Consider the following 23,857-nt stretch of genomic DNA (forward strand, 5'->3'; position numbering starts at 1 on the left):
TTTGGCAAGATTGCCATTTTTACTATGTTGCTCCTACCTATCCAAGAGTGTGGGAGATCTTTCTATTTTCTGGTATCTTCTTTAATTTCTCTCTTTAAAGACTCCAACTTCTTGATATACAGGTCTTTTACTGGTTTTGTTACCTTTACCCCATGATATTTATGTTGTTTGTAGCGATTGTAAAGGGTGATGTTTCTCTGATTTGTTTCTCAGCCCTTTTATCATCTGTATATAGTAGGGCTACTGCTTTTCTTGAGTTGATCTTGTAGCCTGCCACTTTGCTGAAGGTGCTAATCAGCTGTAAGAGTTCCCTGGTAGAGTTCTTTGGGTCATTTATGTAAACTATCATATCATCTGCAAATAGTGAAAGTTTGACCTCTTCCTTTCCAATTTGTATCCCCTTGATCTCCTTTTGTTTTCGTATTGCTCTAGCTAGAACTTCAAGTACAATATTGAAGAGGTATGGAGAGAGTGGACAGCCTTGTTTTGTTCCTGATTTTAGAGGAATTGCGTTGAGTTTCTCTCCATTTAGTTTGATGTTAGCTGTTGGTTTACTGTATATTGCTTTTATTATATTCAGGTATGTTCCTGTTATCCCTGGTCTCTCCAAGACTTTATCATGAAGGGGTGTTGGATTTTTTCAAAGGCTTTTCAGCATCTAGTGAGATGATCATGTGGTTTTTCTTTTGCAATTTGTTTATATGGTGGATTACATTAATGAATTTTTGTATGTTGTACCATCCCTGCACCCCTAGGATGAAGCCTACTTGATCATAGTGTATGATTTTTCTGATGTGTTCTTAGATTCTATTTGCCTGTATTTTATTGAGTATTTTTGCACTAATGTTCATGAGGGATATTGGTCTATAGTTCTCTTTCTTAGTTGTGTCTTTGTGTGGCTTGGGTACCAAGGTTATTGAAGCCTGGTAAAAAGAGTTTGGCAATGATCCTTCTGCTTCTATTTTGTAGAATTCTTTGAGGAGAATTGGTATTAACTATTCTTTGAATTTCTGGTAGAATTGTGTACTGAAACCATCTGGTCCTGGGCCTTTTTTGGTTGGGAGAATTTTGATAACTGCTTCTATTTCATTAGGGGTTACAGGTCTGTTTAAATTGCTTATCTGTTCTTGATTTAATTTTGGTAAGTGATATCTATCCAGAAAATTGTTCATTTCCTTTAGATTTTCAAATTTTGTGGACTACAGTTTTTCAAAGTATGACCTGAAGATTCTCTGGATTTCCTCATTCTCTGTTGTTATATCCCCCTTTTCATTTCTGATTTTGTTAATAAGCATGTTCTCTCTGTCTGCCTTTTGGTTAGTTTGGGTAAAGGTTTGTCTATCTTGTTGATTTTCTCAAAGAATCAACTCTTTGTTTCATTGATTTTTTGTTTTGTTTTCTTTGCTTCTACTTTATTGATTTCAGCCCTCAATTTGATTGTTTTAGCATCTACTCCTCCAGGATGAGTTTGCTTCTTTTTGTTCTAGAGCTTTCAGTTGTGCTGTTAATTCTCCAGTGTAACTGTTCTCCAATTTCTTCATGTTGGTACCTAGTGCTATGAACTTTCCTCTTAGCACTGCTTTCAAAGTGTCCTATAAGTTTGGGTATGTTGTGTCTTCCTTATCATTGAATTCTAGGATTACCTTAATTTCTTTTTTTTATTTCTTCCTTGACTCAGGCATCGTTTCCTTGACTCAGGAATCGTGCAATCTCCCATTGCTCAATTTCCATGAGTTTTTATGGTTTCTGCAATTTGTGTTGTTGTTGAATTCTAACTTTAAACCATGGTGATCCTATAGGATAAAGGGGGTTATTCCAATTTTTTGTATCTGTGTTGCCTAGTATGTGGTCCATTTTAGAGAATGTTCCATGTGGTTTTGAGAAGAAGGTGTATTCTTTTGTGTTTGGATGGAATGTTCTATAGATGTCTGTTAATTCCAATTGGGTCATAACTTCTGTTTGTTCCTTTGTTTTGTTGTTAAGTTTCTGACTGGTTGTTCTGTCTAGTAGTGAGAGGGTGGTGTTGAAGTCTCCCACTATAAGTGTGTGAAGTTTATGTGTGATTTGAGCTTTAGTAATGTTTCTTTTACGAATGTGAGTGCCTTCATATTTGTGGCATAGATGTTCAGAATTGAGACTCCGTCTTGAAGAACTTTTCCTGTGATGAATATTAAATGCCCTTCTTCATCTCTTTTGATTGATTTTAGTTTGAAAACTAATTTACTAGATATAAGGATTGCTATACCAGCTTGTTTCTTGGGTCCATTTGATTGTAAAATCTTTTCCCAACCCTTTATTCTGAGGTAACATCTGTCTTTGAAGGTAAGATGTGTTTCTTGTATGCAGCAGATAAATGGATTCTGTCTTCGTATCCATTCTGTTAGCATGTGTCTTTTAATAGGCAAGTTAAGACCATTGACACTGTGGGATATTAATATCCATTGATTGTTAATTCTTGTTTGTTTTGGGTTTATTGTTGGTGGTAGTATGTGGGTGGATTCCCCCCCCCAACTTTTTTTTTCTTTGGTAAAATGGGATTATCTATTGTCTATGTTTTTGTGAGTGTAGTTTACTTCCTTGGGTTGGAGTTTTCCTTCAAGTACTTTCTGTAGGGCTGTATTTGTGGTTATGTATTGTTTAAATCTGGTTTTGTCATGGAATATCTTGTTTTCTCCATCTATAGTGATTGAAAGACTTGATGGGTATAGTAGTCTTGGCTGGTATCCATGTTCCCTTAGCACTTGTAGAACATCTATCCAGGACCTTCTAGCTTTCAGAGTTTTTATTGAGAAGTTGGGTGTAATTCTGATAGATCTGCCTTTATATGTTACTTGGCTTTTATCCCTTGCTGCTCTTAATATTTTTTCTTTATTCTTTGTGTTTGGTGTTTTTATTAGTATGTGGTGAGGGAACTTTTTTTTGTGGTCCAGTCTATTTGGTGTTCTGTAAGCTTCTTGTACTTTCATAGACATAGTCTTCTTTTGGTTGGTGAAGTTTTCTTCTATGATTTTGTTGAATATGTTTTCTGTACTCTTGAGCTGTATTTCTTCACCTTCTTCTATACCTACTATGTTTAAGTTTGGCCTTTTCATGGTGTCTCATATTTCTTGGATATTTTGTGTTAGGAGTTTGTTGGACTTGAGATTTTCTTTGGTCGATGACTATATTTCCTCTAGTGAGTCTTCCACAGCTGAGATTCTTTCTGCCATCTCTTGTATTCTATTGCTTATACTTATATCTGTAGTTCCTGATCATTTACCCAGCTTTTCTATTTCCAGCATCCCCTCATTCTGTGTTTTCTTTATTGTTTCTATTTCAGCTTTCAAGCCTTGAACTGTTTAAATTGTTTCCTTCACTTATTTGGTTGTTTTTTCTTGGCTTTCTTTGCATTCTTTAAGGGATTTGTTTATTTCATGAACTTTTTGGTTTGTCGTTTCCTCCATTTCCTGTATTTTTTTGTTTTTTTTTCTTCCATTTCTTTAAGGGATTTTCTCGTTTACTCTTTGAGGGTCTTTAATATCTTCATAAAGTTGTTTTTAAGGTCCTTCTCTTCTGATTCATCTGCGTTGGGGTGTTCAGGTCTTGCTGGTGTAGAGTCCCAATTTTCTGTTGTTGTCATATTGGTCTTTCTGTTGTTGAGTGTGTTCTTTTTTTTTAATGTGGGCATTTCTATTTATTTTTAATATATGAATATATCATGTAACCATTTTGCTGTAAAATTACTGTAGTAAAATAAATTCTAAAACATTCTTTAACTACCATGATGTTCAATGATTGTGTGTGTTTTTTATCATTTTTTATTTTAATTTTAAATAGCTTGTTTTACATGTCAATCCCAGTTCCCTCTCCCTCCCCTCCTCCTGCACTCCCCTTCCCCCCCACCCTCCCACCGTATTTCCAAATCCTTCCACATAGGGGATATCTAGAGTCTGTCATTTTACTCTGGGTAGGGTCCAGGCACTACTATCGTCTTCCCATCCCTTCTTCGAGTGGGTACAGATGGGGTCTCTCCCTCTCCTCTCATCTCCCGGTGGTGTAGGTGGGCCGAGACTTTGGTGTCTACAGTTCTGGATGTTTCTGTCTCTCATGGTGTTTTCCTCACTCAAGCAAATGGAGTAGGGGGCCCAAGACTCAAGTGGAGGGTGGTGATGGGGGATCAAGAGTGAGGTGTGGCCAGACTCAGGGTGGCCCGTCCTGCTGGGGTTGGTTCACTCTAAGCAGGAAGCTGGCCCAAGAAGATCCAAGGAGGGGGGATGGCAGGATCCACTGGTCAGTTCTTGTGGGGTATTTTGTAGAAAGTCTAAAACATTAACAACTATTTAGGTCTTATTCTGATAAATACTATTGATATTCCAATGTTATTCTTCTATGCTTTGTGTTTGCAATTTTTCCATAGTGGCTGTAGAAGTTTGCACTCCCATCAGCAATGTATAATTGTTTCCCCTTTCCCCACATCTTTGCTAGCATGAGCTGTCATTTGCTTTATTGAATTTTGCTATTCTGACTGGCATAATATGAAATCTCAAAGGATATTTAATGTACATTTCCCTAATAGCTAAGCATGTTGATTAATTCAGCCATTTGTGTTTTAACTTTTGAGCTCTATATGCTTAGTTCTTTACCCCATTTTTAATTGTGTTATTTATATGTATGATTGCTAAAGATTTTTCCCATTCTGTAGACTGCTGCTTTGTTCAAACTGTCCTTTGGCACAGTTTCAGCTTCATGAGTCTGCATTTATTAATTGTTGGTCTCAGTATTTGTGCTATCATTGTCTTGTTCAGAGAGATTTTCTCTCTACCAATGAGTTTAAGAGAATACCCCCACTTTCTCATCTGTCAGGTTTAGTGTACCTGGTTTTATGTTGAGGTCTTTGATTCATTTGGATTGAATTTTGTGCAGGATGATAACTGTGGATTATTTTACATACAGATATCCAGTTTGACAAGCACCATTTGTTGAAGATGCTGTGCTTTTTCCAATGTGTATTTCTGGCTGCTTTATTAAAAATCAGGTGTTCATAAGTGTGTAGATTGATGTCTGGGTCGTCAGTTCCATTTATAAATATGTCTGTTTTATGCCAATACCATGAGCATTTTGTTTTTACTATAGTTCTGTAGTTCAACTTGAAATTGTTCCTGGTGGTACCTCTAGCGTTCTTTTATTATTCAGAATTGTTTTAGCTATCCTGTCCCTTTTGTGTGTGTGTGTGTGTGTGTGTGTGTGTGTGTGTGTGTGTGTTTCCATATGAAGTTGATTGTTTTTTTCAATTTCTTGGAAGAATTGCTTTTTATATATTTTTATTTTAATTTTAAATAGCTTGTTTTACATGTCAATCCCAGTTCCCTCTCTCTCCCCTCCTCCTGAGCCCCCCCACGATCCCCCCATCCTCCCACCCTATTGCCAATTCCTTCCGCATAGGGGATATCTAGAGTTTATCATTTCACTCAGGGTAGGGTCCAGGCACTTCCCAAAGAGTCCAGGCAGAGAGAGCAACCCTCTTTGTGTTATGGACACACGATGTCTATTAGTATTCGATGGATAAACACTGATCCACTGCTCAGGAACCCATAGGTAGCCCAGGGCTCCTCACTGACTCTCACATTCAGGGGGTCTGGATCGGTCCCATGCTGGCCTCCCAGCTGTCAGTCTGGGGTCCATGAGCTCTCCCCTGTTTGGATCAGCTGTCTCTGCTGCTTTAGCCAGCCCATTCTTTGCCAATTTGCTCATCGCTCCTCTCTCTCTGTCACTGGGTTCCTTGGGTTCTGTTCAGTGTTTAACTGTGGTTGTTTGCCTCTGCTTCCATCAGTCACAGGATGAAGGCTCCAGGATGGTTATAGACATCAAGTTCATTATCAGGAATGGTCATTCAAGGTGGTCTCTCTACTATTGTTTAGCTTGCCAATTGGTGTCATCCCTTTAGATCACTAGAGGTCACACTGGTGCCTGATCTATCTTCTAACCTGTGATTCCCTCTTCCCCCTATCCTACCCCTATCCTACCCCCCCAGTCAACCTTCCTGTTCCTCCGTGACCTATTCTCTCTTCCACTTCTCCCCCTCTCTATTTCCCAGGTCCCCCTCCCCCACATCCCTCGCTGTGTTGTCCATCTGTTCAGAGGATCTTGCCTCATTTCTCTTCTCTTGGGTACCATGCATATCTTTTAGGTTCTTTCCTGTTTCCTAGTTTCTCTGTCATTGGAAGTGCAGACTGGCACTCTCCTGATCCATGTCTAAAATCCATATATGAGTGAGTACATACCATGTTTACCTTTTTGTGACTGGGTTACCTCACTCAGGATCGTTTCTTCCAGTGCTATCCATTTACCTGTGAATTTCAAGACTCCATTGGTTTTTTCTGCTGAGTAAGAATTGTTTTTGAATTTTAATAGAAATTGCTTTGATCTATAGATTGCTTTTAGTAGGATGGCCGTTTTCACTTTATTAATCTTACTGGTCTATGAGCATAGGCACTCTTTCCATCTGTTGGTGTCTTCTTCAATGTCTTTCTTCAATATCTTCAAGTTTTTCTTATACAAGTCTTTCAGTTGCTTGGGTAGAGTTATTTAAGCTATATATTAAGGTATTGTGAAAGGTGGTGTTTCCCTGTTTTCTTTCTCAGTTCATTTGAAATGTGTATATAGGCTTCTTCCTTTCTTATTTGTATCCCCTTGATCTCATTTGGTTGCCTTATTGCTCTGGCTAACACTTGAAGTACAGTGACGGTTTGAGTAAAAATGGCCCCCATAGGCTCATATATTTGAATACTTGGTCACTAGGGAGTGGTACTACTTGACAAGGATTAGAAGGTATGGCATTGTAGGAGGAAGCATGTCACTTGGGGTGGACTGTTAGCTTTGAAAAGCCCAGGCCAAGCCTAGATTCTCTATGGCTTCCTGCTGCCTATGGATCCAGATGTAGAAGTCTCAGTTTCTTCTCCAGCACCATGTCTATCTGCATTCTGCCATGCTTCTCACCATGATGATAGTGAACTAAACCTCCGAAACTGTAAGCAAATCCAATTAAATGCTTTCTTTTATGAGAGTTGTTGTGATCCTGGAATTTCTTCACAGCAAAGAAACAGTGACTAAGATAAGTACTATATTAAATATGTATGGAGAAAGTGGGCAATCTTGTCTTGTTCCTGATTTTAGTTGAATTATTTGAGTTTCTGTCCATTTAGGCTGATGTTAGCTGTGGATTTACTGTAAATTTCCTTTATTATGTTGAGGCATGTTCCTTATAGATACCATAGTCTTTCCAGGACTTTTATCATGAAGCTGTATTGGAGTTTTGTTCAAAGAACTTTTCTGCATTTAATGAGATAACCATTTGGGTTTTGTCTTTCAGTCTGTTTATGTTATGGATTACATTTATTGATTTCCATAACTGGAACCATTGTTGCATCTCAGAGATGAAGCATACTTGATCATGTGCAATGATATTTTTGATGTTTTCTTTATTCAGCTTCTAAGAATTGTATTGGGACTTTTTGCATCTATGTTCATAAGAAAAGCTGATATGTAGTTATCTTTCTTTGTTGGGTCTTTGGTTTTAGGTGTTAGGGTAATAGTGGCTTCATAAAAAGAAGGAAATGTTAGGAAACGTTCCTTCTGTTTCCATTTCACAAATTATATGAGGAGAATTGTCATTAGTTTTTTTTGAAGTCCTGGTAGAATTTTGTGCTAAATTCTTCTAGTCCTGGGCTTTTTTTTTGGTTGGGAGACTTTATTAGTTAATGCTTCTGTTTGACTAGGGATTGTGGGTCTATTTAAATTGCTTATATGATCTTAATTTAACTTTGATAGATCATATTATCAAGATATTTACCTGTTTCATTTAGATTTTGCCAGTTTGGTGAAGCACAGTTTTTTTTTTCAAGACAGGGTTTCTCTGTGGCTTTGGAGGCTGTCCTGGTACTTGCTCTGTAGACCAGGCTGGTCTTGAACTCACAGAGATCCGCCTGCCTCTGCCTCCTGAGTGCTGGGATTAAAAGCGTGCACCACCAACGTCCAGCGAAGCACCAATTTTTAAAGTGCATCCTTATAATGCTCTGAATTTACTCACTGTCTGTTAGTATGTCCCCATTTTCATCTCTAATTTTATTAATTGAATCATTCCTCTATGTTTTATAATTAATTTGATTAAGGGTTTATAAATCTGATTTTTTCAAAGGTTTGACTCTGTTTCATCAAATCTTTGTATTGTTTCTGTTTCATTGGTTTGGGTCCTCAGTTTGATTATTTCTTCCTAGATGCTCCTTATGGGTATTGTTTCTTCTTGTTGTTCTAGTGCTTTCAGGTGGCCATTAAATTACTAATATGAGATCTTTCCAGTTATTTTAAGGAGGCACTTAGTTATATGAACTTGCCTCTTACAACTGTCTTCATTGTGTTCCATGGCTTTGGGTATGTTATGCTTTCCTTTTTACTCAACTCTCATGATTTCTGTCTTGACCCAATTTTCATTCAGTAGTTAGTTGTTCAGTTTCCATGAGTTTGTATACTTTCTGCTGTTTCTGTTGTTGTTGATATCTGTCTTTAATCCATGGTAGTTAGATTGGATTCAGGTTAATATTTAATTTTTCTTATATCTGTTAAGAAGTCTGGTGTGCTGTAATTATATAATTTGTTATGACTGGGAGTAAAATGTCCATAAGATTTCTCAAAATGTCCTATTATTTACTGTACCTGAACATGACTCCATAATTCTAAATTAAAAGTTTAATTTAAAATTGAAGAAATAAGCAGCACTTTCAAAAATAGGCTCCTTATAAATATAATTTACACAAGATCAAATAATGTGATTAGACACAGAAAAAACATGTAGTTATAAGGCAGTCAAGGAGTGCTGCTGGGAGGATATTTCTTGCATCAAAATAAAATGGATTTTCTTTTTCTGTAATAGCTTTCATGCAAGCATATAATATGTTCTGATCGAATCCATCCTCTTTTCTACCCTTGCAATTCCCCTACAGCCTCCATTATTCACTCTTAATTTCATGTACCCGTTTGTTTGTCTTTTTTTAGATCCATTGAGTCTACTTATTATTGCCGGTATTTGCATGGGTGTAGGACCATCTAACTGGAGAACCACTAGGCTTTCAAAAAAGTTTCTCCCTCACGTGACAGCCACTAATTGCCTATAGTTCCTTAGCTAGGTGCTAGATTTTGTCTGGCTTGAATTTGTATTTGTGTAAGTCTTGTGCATGAAGTCACAGCTGCAGTGAGTTCATTTTTAAACTGCCCCATCCTGTCTATAAACAGCTTCACTGTAGTCATCTACTTCTTTTGACTCTTACAGTCTTTATTCTCTACCTTCCATGATGATTCCTGTATCTTTGGAGGAGAGGGTTTGATATAGATGTCTCATTTTGTGCTCAAATGTATTTTCCACAGCTCTAAAGTTTTAGATTTTACATCTGTGTATTTTGTTCATTCTGTGCTGACTTTGAGCTGGGTGAGAGATAAGGTTGTGATTTCAGTCTTCTGTACATGCGTATCTAGTTTTTCCATTATCATTTGTTGAAGAGGCTGAATTATCCCCAACATGCATTTTTCTTTCCTTTCTCAAGTTTTATATGACTGTAGTTTTGTAGGCTTACTTCTGGGCCCTCTATTCTATTACATTTTCCCCTACATTTGTTTTTGTATTGGTACCACACTGAATTTTGTTACTATGACTTTGTAGTATAGTTTGAAGTCAGAAATTTGAAATTGCCAGAAGAAAACACAGGGAAATATCTTAAGATATTGTATAGCTAAGGCCTCCCCATGGGGAGTCAAGAAAATCTGGTATATTAAGTTCAGGCAATAGCAAGCCCCTCTCTGCTATATTGAGGCTGAGCAAGGTATTCCTCCATAGGAAATGGTGGAGGGTGGTTTGGGTGGGAAGAATGTGGGGGGGGTGGATGAGAAGGGGGGGAACTGTGATTGGTATGTAACATGAAAACAACTTTTAAATAAACAAAAAATTAAAACATACTATATAGGTAATAATATTCTAAGTTGAACTCTAGTAACTCAGAAATTGCTGAATGAGATTGCATTAAATTCAGGAGTTTCTGCAGAGTAAAAAACTGAGTGGAGAGACAGCCTATAGAATGGGAGAAAACTATTGCCAGCTATTCGTTAGACAAGGGATTGGTATCTACAATAAAAGTAAATAATACAGTCAACAAATGGTCAAATAGTCTCTTCCTCTGCCTTTCCCAATCTCTGTCTGTCTCTCTGTCTCTCTGTCTCTCTCTCTGTCTCTGTCTCTCTGTGTCTGTGTCTGTCTGTCTCTCTGTCTCTCTCTGTCTCTCTCTGTCTCTCTGTCTCTCTCTGTCTCTCTGTCTCTCTCTCTCTATCTCACTCTCTCCCAACAACAGTATCCTTTTATGTAGTCCAGGACTGCCTTAAACTAATGACTTGCAACAGATTTCTTAGAACTTGTACTACTCCCAAACAGGCATTTCCAATAAAAATCCATACACATAAAAAATCAATATCAATATCTTTATTCATCAGGGAGATGCAAATTAAAGCTGCTTTGGGGTTCTGTCTCACCAGATTCAGAATGGCTATTAAGAAAGCCAGCAAAAATCCTGAGTAGGTGTTAGGGGACAAGGAACCCTTACACACTGTGGCAAGTAACAGAATATAAACTAATGCACCTGCTATGGAAATCACTTTGGATGTTCCTCAAAAGGTTAAAGATAGTACCATCACAGATCCAGCTATACCACTCCTGAGTGTGTAACTAAAGCTTACAGTAGATGTATCTGCCTGTCCATGCTCATTGCAGCACTATAGTTATAAATATGTAACTCAGATGAGGCAATGGATAAAGAATATGTGGCATATGCATACAATGGAAATTCTGTTAATAAGCAAATAAATTAAACAAACAGCTCAAAAGAGGAGATACAAATGTCCAATAAATATTTGGAGAAACTATTCAACATTCATAGCCACTAAGGTAATGTAAATTAAAACTTCTCTGATGTTATATATATCTCAGACCTGTAATAATGGCTATCATTAAGAAAGCAAATAGCAACAAATGCTGATGAGGATGAGAGAAGCTGTTATATGCTGATGGTAGGAATGCAAATTGTTCCTCAATATGGAAATTACTAAAAAGGAAAACCACTAAAACCAGAATTGCTATAGGATTAACTTTTAGTGCTCTTGGGCACGTATGTGAAGAGTTTTAAATTGCATACCACACGGATGCTTACATACCCATATTTATGGAGTCACTATTCACAATAGTCAGGTAGAGGTTGGTGAACAGATAAAGAAAAAATTGCTACATATACACAATGGAATTTTATTTATCTGTAAAGAAGAATGAAATTATGATGTTTAGAAGAGAATGGATGGAACTAGAGATCATTATGTTAAACAAAGTAAACCATGCTCAGAGACATAAACATATCATGTTGCTTCTCATATATAGAATCTATCTATCTATAATACATAATGTGTATTATGTATTTAATAATATATAATATATTTAATATATATACTGAAAGTATAAATGAGACTATGACAAAGGAGGGAGAGGTCTAAAGGAAAGAGGGAGAGTGGGACAGCAAAAGTCACAAAATATGGGGCATGACAGCAGGAGGGATTTGGGGAGATGGGAAGACCAGGGTATGACATCAGAGGAGTAAATTAAGACAAAGGATAGCAGTATATATGTATAAAATGTCATAGCAAAACTCATTAGTTTGAATGCTAACCAATTGGGAAAAAAGGATAGACTTAGTATCACAGAGAATTTTCAAAAGTCAACAAACTTGGTGCTGGATCATAGGCATTGGATTGGGTATTTTAGCCAGTTAAGTACGTTAAACAAGGTCATTTTTGTAAGATCTCAGTAATATGTATAATAGACCACAGCTAAATTGAAAAGCTTTAGCAATTTCTTTTAAACTCCAGATATTTGTGATGCCATAGTAAGTTTACAAACTGTACCAATAAGTAAATATCAAACTTTTCAGAGTTTTTCGAGAAAATTGTTTACAAGAAAGCACTTGTAACAAAGGGCATATCTGGGGGTTATCTGTGATTTTTTCCTTTATACTCTCTCTGATGCCCATTTAAATAGATAATTAAAATTAGATGTAATTTCTGAGTATTTGAATTAAAATTCTCGATGCAACAATTAGTAATAGAAAGCAGAGTAGCTTCCAAGTGTCTTGATCTTTTTAGCAGCTAAACAACAGAGTGTACAACCCAATTGTCTATTTTCCCATACTTGGACTTAAGTCCTAATTTTTATAAGTACTAACTCTGACTCAAAGCTAATTATATTTAAAATTTTGCCTTACAATTTTAATGTTCTCATATGGACTAATCTCCTACCAGGTTAAAAAAATGATGTATACTGCCCTTTATACAAAGAAGAGGAAGGACTCATATATCAAGTTGGTGATAAATGCATAAATGTCTTTGAAAGGATGCACAAGAAAAACATACCACAATAATATGACGTTTAAAATCTAAATTTGAATTGTTAATGAAATGTGAAAAATAGCTACATATACATAAAAATGGTGAGTTTTGTGCTACATTAGATCACTGTGTGCTTTCATAGCATATTGATTGTTTTTCTGATGTACTTAAAAAACCTCAAACCAATTCTGCTAATTAAGCTTTCCTTGGCCAGGAGCTCACTTGGATCTCTGACAGTTCCTAGTTAAAGCCCAGTTTGTGGTTTTTGACAGCAAACCAAGACCCTCTTGTCTGCTTCAGGGAAACTGGCTGGTTTTCATCCCTGGCATTATTCTGTGGGTATCCTCATCCCAACAAGTCACCAATTGTCTTTACCATGACTTACAGTTGTGCCAGATTTCTTTTGGTCACTTTTGCTTGAGACAGGAATAGCAATGATAAAATTTTTCTTAATTTGGTTTGGTTTGGTTTATGACAAATAATCTTAAGAATAGGAATAGGTTGTGTAGTAAAATGATCATATAAGGGCAAAAGCAAGTAAATCAATATGTCTGGATGAATATGTATATGTGTTTTGATATATGTTTTGATTTTTCTGTGTATTTCTTGTAATTAGTCCACCATATAGAAGCTAAAAGTAACATAGAAAAGTAATATTTTACAAAATGAAATGTCCAATGTGTACTTTTAAAAATAATGGTACTTGATATGAATAAAATTTAGCATTTCTTGCAGTTTTGTTCACTTTCTAACATGTCTAGAAACAGGAAATGAGGGTGAGTCAAAGACGTTCAGTACTTGTATTAGTAAACCTACCTCATTTCCCTTTTCCTATCTCCTTATCAGAAAAGAAATGGTCTAAGTATTTTACAATTGCTTCATACAGAATTTGAAAGACTTTTCATAGATTTTGAAAATATATTACCCAAAGTAGCTACTTGTTGTATCCCTTATCTAACTCTTGTAAAATTGTTTCTCTGGGTATGATCTCTAGTAGTGTCCCTGAACTAAAACTTTCTGTCTGTGACCTTGAGAAACCCAGAAAGTAAATAGAAACAGTAGAGAACCGAAGGTCATCCTCTCTACCACATCCAAAAAGGGTGTCAAATATTGATCCTCACAGGTACATGTCTGCATAATTAAGGCAGATGGGGACTAAAGCTAAAGCAATGCATAATGGGGGTGGGGCACACGAAAGCAATAATTTTGAATGTTTGACATTTGTTTTGAAACTACCTTACTACCCTATACCCTTTACCATCTGTCTGTTATCCCTCCCAACACCCACCTCTGTCTTCCCACAGGGCTCCATTGTCTGCAGTTCCTGTTTCTCAGGGGCGGAGCTGTGGGAGGCAGCCATGGGTGCCATAATAGGCACCTGCGGCCAGCACAATGGGCTGTGGGTGCTTGTGGGAGAGACAGATTGATGTATTGTGCATGGGGGAGGAGGGCTGTCACTTGAATCCATGTGAACCCAGGCTTTAGGGGCAAGGGAGATTGACAGCTTTTGTAGGTTGCATTTCTTTTTCAAAGCTTGGCTTTAATAGACAGTAAGTTTGGGGCCCCAGGCTTTCACTCCCATAATTCTAACAGGGCAATCACAAGCATTCAGCATTTCTTTTTACCCCCCTTGTTCCGCATTAAATGATTTCAGTAAAGGAATGTGCAGCATTAATTAGAATTTGTTAGCAGATACCAAGGGGAAAAGTTTCTTCACAACAACTATAGGAGGTGTCATTTGTACAAAGACTTTTTTGTTTTCTTTCCCCATTACATTATCACTGCAATATGTAAGGTAGTGATTCTTTTCATTTAAATTAAGTGGAAAGCTACTAAATCTTGTTTTATTCTCCAAAAAGAATAAGGTCCTTAACACTTATCTTTTAACTTCTTTCATTTCCTAAGGTTGGTGTTTACTTTTGCTTTCAGTCCAACCCATTTACTGGTCTGTGAGGTTGTGTATGCAGTTTTGTGTACCATTTAACTCTTACAATTGCAGGCAACCCCACTGTACTGATATATAAGGATTGCTACCAGGTAAAAGTAGCCACACATAATATTGGAATTCATTGATGTACCACTCGCCTTTCAGTAATGGTACATTGAGAAGTGCCAAAGATTAGAGTCTGTTAGGCTTGTATCCTAACGTTTTCAAAAACTAATTTTCTCTAGTTGTTACTTAACCTTATATGGAAGGATGGGGCAACGGCCATGGAATATTTTTCCCCATAGAAAACTCATTCCTTAGCTATGTGAATTTTTTAAACATCAGTGTCACACACACATAGATAGCATCATTTTCTTACAGTTAGTTAAGATGATCTCTTTTTGTGTATCATTTTTTAATTTGCTGACATTTCAGGTTATCTAGGATGAAATCCAATCATATATATATATATATATATGTGTGTGTGTGTGTGTGTGTGTGTGTGTCTGTGTGTGTCTGTGTGTGTATGTGTGTGTGTGTGTGTAAGTATGTATATCCATATATCCCATGAGCATGCCTTTTGGTGTCTGGGAAACTGATAAAACTGACATTTTTGATGTGATTCTTCTAACACCTCTTCTGTATAAAATCATCCCCACCAGGAAGGAGTTGAAAGCTAATTGAATTAGGTTTTTTCATTTAATTGTTTTATTTAGTGTGTCAAGGTCAACAGTGAAAAATATTGATTAGGTGTACCCTTAATTCCCAGAGAGAACATATTCCCACAGAGTTACCTAACTGTCTATAGTAATAATTTGGTGCAATGGCTTTAAAAGTAGTGGGGTGATAATAATTAGGGTGGTGACAGAAATTTCAGGGCTGGATTCAACATTTCACCATGCCGAGTGGGGGCTAGTCAGCTCTAAGTACTAATTAACTAATTAATCAGGTGCTGAAACCAAGTCAATGGAGGGTACCAGCCAGACAACTCAAGCCCAAGCAGAGGGTTGCAGTCTTTAAAAGACACTGCAGTCTTTCTTCTTGGTTTTTAACCCAATCAGAAATGGAGAGACAGAAAGGGGGGGGGGGGTATGGCAAAAGCTTTTCACTCAGAAAAAAAATAAAATCAAAACATGCGCCTCTGATAATAGCTGGAAGGCACCCTGACTAGGGCCGTGGCTGAATCTTCAGTCAAGAAGTGTCTTAGACCTCTCTGGTGGGGGCTGGACATAAAGAGAATTCTGCCTTCCTGGGGTTTACTTCTATAATACATAGATAATTTTTTACCATAGGAGAATGAGAAACATGTCTTTTGGGGGGAGCTGATCTTAGTCTTTTGCCTCATCCTTCGTTTATGTAAATGAGAAGAGTCCAATTACACATATGGAAAAAAGGTTTAATGAATCGTGAAAAGCCCGGTTTGCAGAGAAAGGGCACAATCTCTCCTCTTTTTTTTTCCTCCTCCTCCTCTCCCCTCCCTTGCCCTCCCCCTTGTCTTTTACATTTAACTTAGAAACATGTATTTCTTTTAAGGATGATGATAAAGCTTAATGATTTGATCATTTTATTTAACATATTAATTTTAATATTTAAGAATTATCAAATATTTTCCTAGAAGATTGAAGTTTATATCTGTAAGGCTTTCTGGATACTTTGCAAATGTTCTACAACAGAAGCTACAAAAGTATGACTTTCCCTCCCTAAATGTGAAAATAAATGGGCTGTATGTCAGTTCCTCCCCTTTTTGATGTTATACTTGGCTCAGTTTTAATTTCTTCTTTTGTTTGTTCTGGAATTATCTGCAGTGAAAACGGATTGCAACATTATATGGAAATTGATATTGAATGCAAAGAAAAGACAATCGTTTCCCATACCTTTGTACCTTATTTTGGTATTGCATTTTAACTAGCTGGAATTTTAGGGTGCTAGGAAGTAGGTGATTCTTATTTTCCTTTCTTTTAAAAAAGAATCTGAATTTTGCGATACAGTAGAAAATTCTGCTTGAGCTTTCTATTTTTTTTTCTTAGTTTCTTAATGTTGGGATATTGAGTCATTGAAAGTGGACCACGTAGGACCCCTCCTCCACCCCAATTTTTTAAATGATATAAACCTTTATTAGAAGCCTAAGGAAGCCAGTGCCATGTCTGGTCACTCTCAGAATTTGGTTAAATATGCAATAGCCCCTAAGAAGTATTACACAAGGACAGCAGGGGGATTCTTAATCTCTCCCTTCAAGTGCTTCTAAGGTACACTACAGAGACCTAGTCCAATCACCTCACTGGGCACTTGAGGAAACTGAGGCTAAGGAGGGGCACTTTTCTAGTGTGACCTTTTTCTCCCTCTACAAAATACGGGCTGATTCATGTCACACATTTTTTTCCCCCAACTGTGGAAGACGTTGCCAAAGAGTCCATATCGCCTGTTTAGTTCACAGAAGGAACAGGTCTTTCCACTCTCCCCCTCGGCCTCCCTGGATGTGACTCGCACCATGAAGTTGCCCCCGTAATCATCTGTGGCAACACGGGATGTAAAATTTCATCAGCTCGTTAGGATACAGCCGACAAGTGCCCCCAAACTGTGTGCCAAGGGAGCGAGCCCCCGGCATCCAGGCGAGCGCTGCGTGGAGGCAGCGCTGCAGCCAGCGGGCCACCTTCGGAGCCTTCAGTGCGGCAGGCGCGGCGCTAGCGAGTGCCGGGGCGGAGCGGCCGGCCCAGGCCTGTACCGGGAGGCCGGGAGGCCGTGTGAGCGGACCGCCGGAGCAAGCCGCGAGCCCGGAAGCGGGGAGCGCAGCGGCGCCGGCGGTCTTGGGGTTATCTCCGCGGCTGCAGAGGCTGCTAGCGCGGCGTCGCCGGGGGGGGGGGGGGAGGGGGGGCGGGCCGGCGGGGCGGGGCGGGGCGTGGACCAGGCCCCCGGGCGGCGCTCGCTGGAGCAGTTGGCCTCTGGGCCCCCGCCGCCCGCGCGCCCGCCCAGCGGCGCCCGCGAAGGCGGCGGCGGTGGCCGTGGAAAGGTGGAGGGCGGCCCCGACCCTGAGGTGAGCTGCGGCGGCGGTGGCGGTGGCGGTGGCGGTGGCGGTGGAGGTGAAGGAGCAGCAGCCACAGTCGGCGGCGGAGACTGTAGCGGAGGAAGGCGCGCGGCCTGGAGGAAGAGGAGGATGGAGGAGCAGCAGAAGGACTGTGAGGCCGAGGTCACTGAGCCTTGGTTTTCTAAGTGGGAGCGCCAGTGCCTTGCTGAGGCGGAGCAGGAAGAGCAGCTGTCCCCCGAGCTGCAGGAGGAGGCGGCTGCTGATGCGGCTGGGCTCAAGATCGAGCGACAGAGGCTCTGGCACCTCTTCCAGATCTCAGCCACTGCGGTGGCCCAGCTCTACAAAGATTCCGGGTGCCAACAGCCAGGACTCTCTATGTGGGACCCCTTCCAGAATGCGGCCATGGCCGTGACCAGCCTCTACAAAGAGAGCGGGGATGCCTACCAGCGAAGTTTTGAGCTGGGAGTCCAGGTTGGCTACCAGCGTCGCGTTAGAGATGTGCTGGAGTGGGTGAAGAAGGGTAGGAGCATCATTCGCCGGGAAGACCTCATAAGCTTCCTCTGTGGCAAAGTACCCCCCGCCCCTCCCCCGCCACGCACTTCCAGGATGTCCTCTAGGCCGCCCGCAGCTGCCTCCAGTCAGGCTGCTGCCACTGCGTCCAGCGCGCCCGTGGACGTCGACCTGCAGCCCTTCCACGAGGCCATCGCCCTCCATGGCCTCAATGGCGCCATGGCAAGCATCAGTATGCGATCTGGCACTCCTGGTTCCCCATCTCAAGATGGAGGTATTGCCAGCAGTGGGCGTCGGAAAAGTACCTTCCTTGAAGACGATCAGAACCCGTTGGGCCCAGAAGAACTGGCTCTCCTCCTGGACAGTGGGGGAATCCGCAAGCGTACCTCGGCCCAGTTTGGTGATACCACCACAGACTCTCCCTCCCACAAGCGCAACCGAATGGTCTAACTGCCCCCGTGGTTGGCCACCATCCACCACCTTGTTGCTTGACAGTCAACTTGCCCATCAACATGCTTGTTGGAACCATACTGGAGACTGCTGGTCTTCTTTCTCTTAAGTTAAAGATTTCTATCAAGTTTACCATAAAGAAAATTTAAAAGTATTCCAGAAGAGGCTTCCTATGACTCTGACTTTCAAAAGATATATAATTCTATTACAGAACATCAAATATCACATAGTTAGCAAGATCATTTAAACTTTACAGCAAAATGTATCCAGTCAGGACAGAAGCCTGGTTTATCTTATTCAAGTTGTATTTCTTAGCACCTAGTACAGTTGTTGGTGCTCAATAAATGTTTGTTGAATGAATAAATGTGACCTTACTTTAAATTCTTAAAGGGGAAACACATAGATGTTTGATTGTGGAATAGTTTGGTTGTGGAATAAGTTTATCATTTCTTATTTAGGTTGTTTGCTTTGATACTCATTGCTAATTCATTTACATTGTACCAAAATGTGGTGTTGTTGTTTCTGGTGGTGGTAGTGGTGTGTTTTGGTGTTTCAAGACAGGGTTTCTTTGGTAGCCTTGGCTGTCCTAGAACTGTCTCTGTAGACCAGGCTGGCCTCGAACTCACAGAAATCTGCCTGCTTCTGCTTCCGGAGTGCTGGAACTAAAGGTGTGCGCCACCACAGCCTAGATCATTGTACCAAAATGTAAGATTTGACATATTTATGAAATTTGGAGTCATCTGGTTTTGCCCACTCTACCATGCACCCAATGTCTAGAAACAAACTGTGGAATTAATGTATTTTAGCCTTTATTTGCTTTGAAACAGAGTTGATTCTGATTATGGTGGTGTAAGTAGACGCTACAATGATTGGGATAGTAATAAATGGTGGGTTAAGTCACTTTAAGAAAAGGAAACTAAATAAGATGGAGACCTTCATAACCTTTTGCTTAGGAATGTAAGAAGTTTATATTTCTGAGGTTACAACTTCATGGGTTCTGCTTTAGAGTAGCAGACCAACTAGAAATAACTGGGTTTTCTTTAAGGGGATACCAAGGTATAACTAACAGGAAATATGCTCTGTACTGAAAAGAGCAATGGTATAATCCTAGCTCTACAAAATAACTGGATGATTTGGGGCAAGCCAATTAATATTCGTTGGCCTCAGTTTGTTTCTGTAATGGAGCTATGTGTCTGAGAGGGTCATTTCAGATAATACACGAAGTCCATATTTCTAGTGTCAACAGCAATGCTTAGCTCACTGAATGTGTTCCCTCTATAAATAAAAGTCAGTCAAGCATTGAAGTTCATAATATTTTAGCAAAGGCAACAAAATAGATCAATCTAGGAGTCAGCAAATAAAACCCTGGTATTTCTACTTGAGCTAAAATATTACTGTCATATAGTTTGAACTTCCCTAAATATCACTGTCTGTGTATCAATTGTAAATGTGTTGCACTCAGGACTTAGGATCATCACTTTTAATAAATACGAGGGTATCCTTCGAGTTCCTGAAATTGACTGGGGAACACACTTTGCGATCAGGGGTAATAGCCTAAAAGAACAAACGTGGAGAGGGAGATATGTACAGAAAGGATTTGGAAGTAAAGGTCCTAGGATATCTAAAAGGCTAAAGTGGTTTTTAATACGAGTGTGTGCTGAGGAAGTATGGCTGGGGGGTGGAGGTAGGAAGTGAGATTATGGAAGGAGTGGAAAGACACGAAAAAGCCCACAGCTCCAGAGTCTTCCAAAGTCCATGCATAAAACGTTACAGGTTTATTAAAGGCACCCTGCCTCTACGTTCACAGCAGAGTTGTCCCTGCTTCATTAATATGACTGTGGAGAAAATTCGTAGTTGCCCAATATGTTAAAAGAATGTTAGACTATAAAGTGAATTCCCAGATAGAAAAGAAAAAGAAACAACTTGATGTTATATCTAGTAAACTCCAAGGCTCTGTCTTAGGACCTGAGAGGAGATATCAGCCATAAAACCGTCCTTATCCTCAAAGAGTTCACAGTGCCTTGGAATATAAAATATGTAGCCAAGCAGGGACTTCTAGTTGTGGGAAAAACTCTCGAAAGCTGTGTGGAATTCAAAAGAGGTTTTTATTGTTGATAGTGTCACAGCTTCTGGTAAAAGATGGCATTTAAACTGAGTCCAGAAATAATGAGTAACAGGGGGACCATCTTTGGAAGATTATCTCGTATCTTTTGAGTAGGAAACAGTATAATTGGTAGGGGTAGGGCCAAAGTTTAGAGGGTCTCAAATGACTACCCACAGATTTTGTCAGGGTCCAAGGGTGATACCTCCATCCAAACAGTACTTTGGGAAGACTGGCTTTGGCAGGAGTCCTGATGTCCAGAAGCAAGACACTGGAGCCGTGGGTGGTTCAATATCTCACAGGGTGTTCTTCTCCAGGGTGATTGCACTTTGCTTTAACCCAGGCTGGGGCGATGAACACCCTGATAAGACTTTCTTTAGGAAGTCTCTGTTCACACCAACCTTCCGAGCCATAAACCTTAGGAGATACAAAGCACATCAAGTGAGTTCTGTGGTGCTTCTTCAAGCCTGAGAAAGCTTTCAGTCCCAGCTGCAGTCTCTTTAGTAGTAGTTGCTTGTTTTCTTTCTCTCTGCTTCTACTACTTGAGGGCGTTCTTCTGGTGGAATCGTTGGGGGGCATTCTGGGCACAAACTTAGCTGAGAAACAACTGTCATCTTAACAGGTACACGGGAGGGGTGGAATAGGGTGTGCCATTATGAGAGTAGGCATTCTGTTTGTCTTGTTTCCTTTGGTAATCCCAAATGACCAGTACAGTGTCTAATTCATTATGGACATACAATGCTTGTATTTTAAGAGCAGATGAATAGAACTATAAGCTAGATTCATGTATGGCCATGGTCTTCTCCCATTCCATATAATTATGACCCCAGCAATGTCCTTGACGTCCTTGCCCTTAGTCCTAGATTATTATCCCTGCATGCCTTTACCTTCATTTCCCATGAGAGAGTAAAAAGGTTTTCTGGTGTCTTGTGAATTTGGCAATTTCAGAGCCACCCTCCAGCTGACTTCAAAATCTCAATGAGGGGGTCCCCAAAACTACCTATTTTCAGGAGGTCTGTAAGTATGAGGCATGAAGTCTTCCTGTGGCCCTGATTCTGAGATATGTGATTCATTCAAGGGTTTCATTTTAAGTTGATCATTGAACAATTTTCTGTGTGGGCCTAAAGAGAATCTACCTATTTATAGATGCATCTTTCTCATCATCTTGCATATTTTGTACATTTTCTTTCTTAGGTTTAAGTAAAAATGAAATGTGTGAGCCATGTAGAGTGACACACGCCTTTAATCCTAGCGCTCAGGAGGCAGAGACAGGTGGATCTCTCTGAGTTCAAGTTTCAGGCCAGCTGATCTACACTCCATGCCACCTAGAACTCCATGGTAAGACCCTGTCTCACAAAACAACAAAAATAACCCTTAATGTGAAACTTCTGGGTTCTCCTCTGTATAGGAGCTTGAGAGAAATCTTGTTTCTTAATATCTACCTAATTATTTTATCCATTAAGGCACTGCTTTCTCATAAAACAAAGTGATGGTTTGAAAACATTGCAATTACATCACTCTGGCTCTATTGAAATGGTGAAGTAGGTATTGGAGTGAAGAATTGTCTACTCAGTTGGTCACTGACAAAAGAACAGGGTACCTATATTAAGCCTCAGCTTTTCCAGTAACTAGCTGACCTTGAGTAAGCCCTTTTTTGTTTGGTGTATGAAATAGTCACTGGTTATGCTAGATGATATTTTAGGTCCCCCCAATCTCTGCACACTAACTTAAGATGTCATTAGGTAGGCAGTGGTGTGTAACCAGTTGAATTCTATAAGCTCCTTGCAGTAAGGATTGCAAAGGTGAAATTACTCAATGCTAGGAAATTGCCTCGGCAGTTGTGGTATGTCTACTTGTAGGAGGGGAACACATGTATGGAATGCAGCCCTCTCTTTCTTTTGGCTCCATTTTCCACAGTAGGTCAAGAATAAGGAAAAAATGTAAGCTTTAGACTCACAGGCATGTCCAACTTTTAGACATTGTGGCACATTGTTATCTACAAAACACTGCACAATCCAGTTGCTGAAAATAATCTCATAAGGTTTTAAGAAAGTTTATGATTTTCTATTGGGACACATTCATATCTACCTTGGGGTGCATGCTGCCCTCAGACATCAGGTTAGACATAGCTGCTAAGCATAGTACTGCCAAATGGCCTATGGCTTGGGCACTTACTTTTCCAAAAATGCTATATCAGAGGATACTTTTTACCCAGATAGCTTTCTCTGTTTAGCGCACTACAAGGAGACCTAGAGAACTGGCAGTTTCACAGGCTCCAACTCTGAGAAGAACTGGAATGGAAACCACCCTGATACATAAGCTGCTTTTTTTCACATTAAGAACTTTGAGATGAATCCAAAGTCGTCTTCAGTAGCTACTAGGCAGAGCTTTCTGCAGACAGCTTCAGATTCTTCAGAATGCAGTGGGGTGGCTGCTCTGCTCCTATTATAGCCCAATTAAAGGCAAATTGGCCGTCCAGCTCAGAGAAATAATCTTCCTGCTGCTTCCAAAGCCCTCACCTCCAAACCCTGGTTGTAGATATGTTTAAAAGATCTTATTGTTTAAATAAAGGTTATTTTTGAACATTGTGTAGTGTTTTTTTTCATGGTGCCAGGGCTAGAACCCAGGGCCTCTCATATGATAGGTAAGTGCATTCCTAGCTCCTCTTTAAAAATTCAGTTTCCTGGTTGATGTCACACTTTCTAGATATATGCTTTCTAATACCCTGCTACAAAACCCCACATATGGCATGTGTTATGTGTATTTTGTCTTACATTTTCCCTCCTACACAGGCTGCAATTTTCTCATTCTTCTTGAAATCCCTGGCTTTCTTGACACCAGAACCCAATTTTGTATTTAAGTGTGACTATCTTAAATTGGAAACTTATGGGAACATTGGGGGAAATGTTAAATTGTTAAGAAAATCATGTGTCAAACCACGTGGGAGCCTCTTAAACACAACTTTGGTGGTCATGACCCTGGCCAGAGGGAAAGTCTGTGATGTCACCTCTTCCTGAGACCCAGTTTCACGGATAGTATGTGTGAATGGAGTTGTCTGAGGGAGATTGTTCCTTGTGAAAAGTTCACATGATGGAGTCTGAAGAGCTTGTTTTAGTCGGAGCCCAGCAGGACAGAGTGGTTTGGAATGCAGTATTCAGTGTGTTCTGTTAGCCTGAAAGCTGTCACAAGGAACAAGGACTTAGCAAACAGCATGAACAAGGATTTGAACTAGAAAATAAGAAGGCCTTGACAACACTGTAATAGTGGTTTCTGCTATGAGAAATTGTTCAGTGCTACACAATGAGATGCTATAGAAGACTAGAAAAAGACACATAAATAGGTTTGGGTCTATATTCAAAACCATCCAATGGAAGAGCATTCTAGTATGGGTAAAGTTTTAGCA

General features: G+C 39.7%; 1 protein-coding gene across 1 annotated transcript; it reads left to right on the forward strand.

The window, feature by feature from the left end:
- The first annotated feature begins 17,419 nt into the window (after positions 1-17,419).
- On the forward strand, positions 17,420-18,713 carry LOC101839434 (UPF0472 protein C16orf72 homolog). The gene has a single exon (XM_005086482.4). It carries the CDS (start codon positions 17,523-17,525, stop codon positions 18,351-18,353), a length of 831 nt encoding a protein of 276 aa, XP_005086539.1. The 5' UTR covers positions 17,420-17,522; the 3' UTR covers positions 18,354-18,713.
- The last annotated feature ends 5,144 nt before the right edge of the window (positions 18,714-23,857 follow it).

The sequence above is a fragment of the Mesocricetus auratus genome, unplaced genomic scaffold (genome assembly GCF_017639785.1).
Source record: "Mesocricetus auratus isolate SY011 unplaced genomic scaffold, BCM_Maur_2.0 Super-Scaffold_100003, whole genome shotgun sequence".
Lineage (NCBI taxonomy): Eukaryota > Metazoa > Chordata > Mammalia > Rodentia > Cricetidae > Mesocricetus > Mesocricetus auratus.